We start from the raw sequence: 6,000 nt of genomic DNA, 5'->3' as shown, positions 1-6,000 counted from the left end.
AAAACCACCAAATAATAGAATATCAGCAAAGTACGGCCACTGGGCCGGAGAAGGTGGTAAATAAAAACCTGTGTCTCTAGCGCGTTCTTGTATTATTCAGTCGTGATGAAAGTAACGTAATAAACAGTTATCAATCAGGAAATTTGGCATAGATTTGCGAACTGAAAGTAAACATTTATCGATTCTACTAACTCAACTGGTATTGTATGTTTGGAAAGAAAGTAGATCAACCGGTGCCGAACGATGTTTAGTTTCTTCGCTTTCTGCGATCATTGTTTTCCTCTTTCTGAGCCAAGATGATCAGCAAACGGCGGAAAATGTTGATCACGTCGTAGAACAGGTCCAGCGAGTGGCCGATAAAGTCGTTGCTTCCCATGCGATGCTTCTCCATAATCATCTGCGTGTCGAACAGCACGAATCCGGACATAACGAAGAGTCCGAGGTAAAGGGTAATCTAAAAAAACGCAAAACAGAAGGATATTAGATCATATTTTAATACACATTCATTTAAACGGTTAACGGTTCAGCGGTTAAATTTAACCAAACGCAACGTCGAAAGAGTGCCAATAGCGATACAAAAAAATCTATAAGGTGTAATCGTAATCGGCGTAATCGTAAAGAATTATTATGTGCAAACTGTTTAATTGAAGTAGAATTAAATCATGAATCAATCTAATTAGAAAACAACTCTAAGCAAAATAGATTTATCTGAATTTGGGGTTTGCCAATTTATGTTTACTTCTGTTTCATGTGTTCCGTTTGAAAAAAAAGGAAGGACACCAACTAACGAATCAATCAAATATTGCATCAGCTGTCCCAACAAGCATGACGTGGTGCTTTTCTACTGGACATTCATAGGCCAATATGAATGCAACACAGATCCCTTTTTTGTGTCGAAAGACTCATATGTCATGGGAACGAGCCCATCATGCAAACGATTCCTTTTACGCGTTCACACGATGACGCACGGTGGTGCCCCCACTATCTTCTTCAATTATTTACCATCACCCGCCCCGCCCATCCACAACACGGTCACTTACGTCTTGCACGAAGTAGGAACGGAAGAACAGGTTTCCTAGGCTCATCAGGGCCATCGTGCTAAGGGCGCTCATCAGCATTCCGCCAAGGAAAAGGTAGCTGCCGCGCTTAGCGAAGAAGGCGGCCGCCGTCAAGCAGGAAAAGATTGTGGCCGTTCCGATGAGTGCCGTAACGACAATGGCCGGATTAAGATAGATAACGTGCTGCAGCAATAGTCCCAGCGAGTGGCCGGTAAAGACTCCGACACCCATTAGCATGCCGAACCGTTGCGTCAGGTTCTTGCCATTGTCCGGTGTGAAGATGAGTCCGAGTACGAGCCCCAGAGAGATGAGGCCGCTCAGGATGCCCGCCTGCCAGATGCCGGATAGGTGAATGAACGATCCGACTGTCGCCGCAGCGCAGGTTGCGGCCAAGCACCCGTAAACCTTCGACAGGTGCTGGCGCATTCGAGGATCCCTGTGGTTGAGAAAAAGCAAGAAAAAATACCCGTCCGTCACTACATTGTTTACATTAGCACCCACAGCACATTAGCCGCAACCTTGAAAGCGGTCGACAATGAAAAAAAAACCTTGATGAACCCATTTCATCCTTCGTGAAGGGAATTGATTAGCACCGGAACTCGTGACTGTTCGATAATTTGATCGACATTGCCGAATACCACGCATGCAGCCGCAGGCGAAGGACAATACTTACAATTTTGCACCCATCTGCTGCGATAGCCGCTCGAAGGAAAAACTGGTAAATGACGTGGCCATACTGGAAAACGAACTGGAAATTTATCTTCAACTGATTGCACTAAGCTCACTATGATCGAGAAACAAAAGAACCGCGAGAACCTCCAATCACTGAATATGCCGGGTGTTTTTGTTGAAATCCGTTCGCCCAAGATGTTTGCTTTGTTGCCCGAATGGGTAAAATTACGTCTTTTCAGGTCTTTTAAGGTGCGGAAAATGGCGCTGTGCAATGTTTTTTCCTCGCCCAATGCTGACTTCGACTCGTTCGATCCTGCTCCGTCGCACGCCGTTCCGAAAGAAGAGACGAGCTTCCCGTTCTCGAACACAGCTTCGAGTACGTTCGACAGAAAATGACAGTTCAGCAGGGTTCAGCAATCTAGTCGAGAATGTTATGGAAATTTGTTTGGTTTGGTTTCAATTTGAGCATTGGGATCTCTGGAATGTGTTTGAAAAATTGAAAAATTGATAAGAGCCTCAGTGTGCTATCGATTATTCCGACTAAATTACACCAATGTTCGGTTATTGTGCCAAGTGTCAATTTTATCGAGTCACCCTGTACAGCTGTCAAAACATGCGATGAGTCTAAACTCAATCGCGCTTATTGGGTTGTTCCATAAGTTTCGAGCTAGATTTCATAATTTGGGGGAATGTCCTTTGCTTTAATTAAGTCACTGCACGATACTTGATTTTTTCCATTGTAAAAATACTGTCACACGTCGATAGGCTTTTTGATAAAGAATAAAGTGACCGATTGAAATGGAACTTCACATACGTTCATATGAAGAGTCTACTAACATAACAAAAAAACAATAGATTAACGACAGCGCCCTCTGTTATTGAAGCGCAAAACTGACGTGGAAAACTCAATCGACCCACCCGTTGTGCGTGTTTGTGATAGCAAATGTGCTAGAGCAGGAGAAAGCGAGAAAGAGAGAGCGATCAAAGCGGTTTCGGTGGGAACCGAGAGCGAGTTTTCCAGTAATAATAACAATACAAATGTCAGAGATTTCGAAATCTTCAGGCGGTCAACTTATTAATACAACTTAATAAAAAAAAACGCGAAAATCCGGCCAGGAAGGTGTTGTTGTGTTATCAGTTGTTATTCAGGGATTCATACAAAGCCTCAGAACTTCAGAGCCAGAAATTTCAATAATTTTTCAACTTTGCCGTCATCTCAAAAAAGCAAACCAAGAGATTTTCCCGATTCAACCTACGAAAATCCCGAGAAGACCCGAACACGAAACGAGAGAGAGAGAGAGAAACTTTTCTCTCTCTCTCTGCGTTCCTAGTCTCTGTTGGCAAAACTGGTAGAAACGTAAAAAGAAATCTCCTGTCTCATTTTCAAACCAACAAACCAACAATACCATCCAAAACAATAAACCTACAAACCTGCAAAAAGAGATGAAAGAAGCTTCAGGCTCAAAATCTCTGTAATCAAGAAAATAACAACAACAACAACTTTTCCAGTCAGTAGTAGTAGGTGGTGTTCGTGGAATGGTAAACCTCAACAACAAAGGGTTGCAGTGCACACGTTGCATCCGTTGCAATGTTTAAACTTTATCGAAAAAAATACTCCAAAACTCGTTTCCGTGCAGTGGTGGAACAAGTTTCTATGTTTTAGCCTGAAGTGAGCAGATGGTGCAAGCCGCAGTTTCCGGACACGCGGTGAAGGTTAAGCGATAGATTAACCCGTCGAGCAAACTCTGCCATCCTGGACCGCGAACGGCACCGAGTTAGCTTTGATTAGTTCGTATGCACGGGTCCGGTGGCCGGCGGGAAAGGGCAAAAAGGGCCGGTGAACGGAGGGGGAGAAGTGCATGTTGCGCACCAGCTAATCGTGAGAATTATTCAATCGGCGAATCAAGGCTAATTGTCGTGCGAACGGCAAATGTGCACTGTGAGCGAATGTGTGCACCGACGTCGTCGGGTTAGGCAGGTGATTAGCATTAGCTTTTCCTTCGCTCGAACGGCTGCGTGATGAGTCTGAAACGTTTAAGCCGGCTACGTGCAAACTGTAGGTTTATTAGCCGGCGAGATGGTGAAACGATTCGATTGCCAGCTAAGATGTAGCCATTGCAACGTTCAATCAGTCGAATTGTTTAAACTTGAGCCAGTACACGAGGTACTACAGCGTCGATGGGCGGTGCACTTGTTTCAATATTAGCCTTTTGGGGGAGGATTTAACCGTTTTAACACACAACAACAAAAAATATCAAGAACGTTGTTATGCGGTTTGTCTGAAATTTCCGATAAAACTGCTCGTTGTGGTTAGTAAAGTCGTTAGGTCTTGGCCGACACACCTACTTTAATTAGTGTGTTCAGCATCGCAAATGAAAATTCATAGAGCAAGCCAGCAGAACCTAGCACCAAACAGGTAATATTTGAGTGGCTGACAATAGAAAAACCTCGACCACTGTTGAACGCCCACCAACGGCGCTTTTCCCAACCGAAAAACCAACGGCAGCACCAAGACACCGGCCGGCGGGGCCTGACCCAAAACTGGGTGTAATACGTTAGCGGGCCGCTTTTCCTCCTCTTTTTGGCTTCGTTTGCGGGCGAAGATAAAACGTGAAAAGGGCAGAACAAGAGTGGGTCGCCCGATGGCGAACGATTTTAATCTTGTCGGCCTACTGGGGATCATATTACGGTGTTGCGGTTTCTTGGTTTAAGAAGCTTTTACGGTTCCGTTCCACACAAACAGAGCAATCCACGCTGAAACGGGCAATCCTCCGGTGCGTTTCGTGGGGAGCATCCTGGGGACGTCGATGAAGCTTTTCAATTTTCGCAGACTCAGAGCAGTACCTCAAGTGTGTTGTGTGGCAAAAATTGCGCTTCACCCCGAATGGCCATCCGTGGTCCGTGTTTGGTTGTGAGTGTGTCTCTGTGTGTGTTGTGAGTGAGTTGTAAAGTGGCTAAGCAGTTGCTTCCTTTGGGTGCGTAAGGAGGAAGGTCCTTGAGTTCTTCGGTCCCGGCCCTACGACGCAACCGAGGATCTAATCCCGTTCAAAGGCCATCGGAGGCGGAGACACACACAACAAACGATGGGTTGCACGTCATCGGCAGAAGAACGGGCCGCCGTCGCCCGGTCGAAACTGATCGAGCGTAACCTTAAGGAGGACGGCATCCAGGCGGCCAAGGACATAAAACTTCTGCTGCTCGGTGAGTGTGTCGTCTTTTGTGCGTTCTCATGCCTTCTTATTTCCAGCACTTTTGTCTGTCATCGCCACCGGACCGGAGCGGTTCCACGAAAGGATTGATAATGGCCGCTAGAAACGCTAGTCTGGTGGTGATATCCTGGCGGCTGTGTGTATGTTTCCGATAGGCGGTGCGCCGGCCTCCTGGGAAATATCTGCTTCCGTAGGCAATCAAATGTTCATCCTCTTCGACGCAGCGGGGTCCGACTCGTACCGCCGACAACGAGCGTGGGCCGACGTATGAAAATACGATATCATATTCATACGATGAGCGGAGCTGCAAATTGGATTACTTATTTATGACGGAACGCCCTCAAGCAAAGCCCTCAATGGTCGCTCCGCAGCAGAGGATGTGCGATCTGCTGTGTGCTTTGCGGCGATTCAGTTTGATTGCTCAGGAGCGCATTTTAAATTGCCCGTCACAAGGGCCGGCCACAGGAAGGAGGAAGTTTGTCCGAGTGGGGCGCCCGCATTTAGTGCTCATTAACCTATTACAAGACATTACGCTAATCAGGGCGCCAGCTTCGTTCGCCAAAGTCTTTGGATTATTAATTTCCATCGCAACGTACCGATAGTTCCCCACCGCTGAGGGGCTGGCCGTGGTTCCGATCGAACCTGTTCGTCATTGCCTGGATAAACTGTGATAAGCCCAGCCTGGCACCTTATGGCACCATGATATCATTGCGCTCGTTATCTGTCCCGCCCTCCATATGGCGGAGCTTCCCGAGCTATAAATGTCGCTCATTCGCGCCGCTGGTGACAATCTCTGGTCCGAAAGCTGTCGGTTTTGCCCTTGGAATTATTGATCGAGGGCTTGCTTTTTTGCCACTGATTTTCTCGGCACGGACCGATGGATGGGCGGTGGGCTCGCGACGCACCGCGCGCTATTGGATGACTAATTTGAGACAAACCGGGGACCGGGAGATTGCATTTTTCCGGGCGAGGGCGCTCAGTTGGGCAGTGCTAAAAATAGCGCGCGTTTAATCATAATTTCCCGGCCCATTACGAAACAGCTAATATCCGGTGCTTCCGGT

General features: G+C 46.9%; 2 protein-coding genes across 2 annotated transcripts in view; one reads left to right on the top strand and one right to left on the bottom strand.

The window, feature by feature from the left end:
* Positions 1-75: 75 nt before the first annotated feature.
* LOC131211064 (bax inhibitor 1) lies at positions 76-2,055 on the bottom strand. Its single transcript, XM_058204416.1, has 4 exons — positions 1,875-2,055; positions 1,732-1,806; positions 1,041-1,494; positions 76-454 (listed from the first exon to the last, which is right to left on the bottom strand). The coding sequence occupies exons 2-4, from the start codon at positions 1,791-1,793 to the stop codon at positions 248-250; spliced, it is 723 nt and encodes a 240-aa protein (XP_058060399.1). The 5' UTR covers positions 1,794-1,806; positions 1,875-2,055; the 3' UTR covers positions 76-247.
* Positions 2,056-4,802: 2,747 nt separating this feature from the next.
* Positions 4,803-6,000, top strand: part of LOC131209654 (G protein alpha o subunit) — a 41,953-nt gene continuing 40,755 nt past the window's right edge. Inside the window, exon 1 of the mRNA XM_058202769.1 lies at positions 4,803-4,931. Coding sequence (XP_058058752.1) covers positions 4,814-4,931 — 118 coding nt within the window. The 5' untranslated portion in view covers positions 4,803-4,813. The remainder of the gene's footprint in view (positions 4,932-6,000) is intronic.

The sequence above is a fragment of the Anopheles bellator genome, chromosome 1, assembly GCF_943735745.2.
Source record: "Anopheles bellator chromosome 1, idAnoBellAS_SP24_06.2, whole genome shotgun sequence".
NCBI lineage: Eukaryota > Metazoa > Arthropoda > Insecta > Diptera > Culicidae > Anopheles > Anopheles bellator.
The sequence above is the reverse complement of the archived record's forward strand: the minus strand, read 5'-3'. Positions and strand labels throughout refer to the sequence as shown.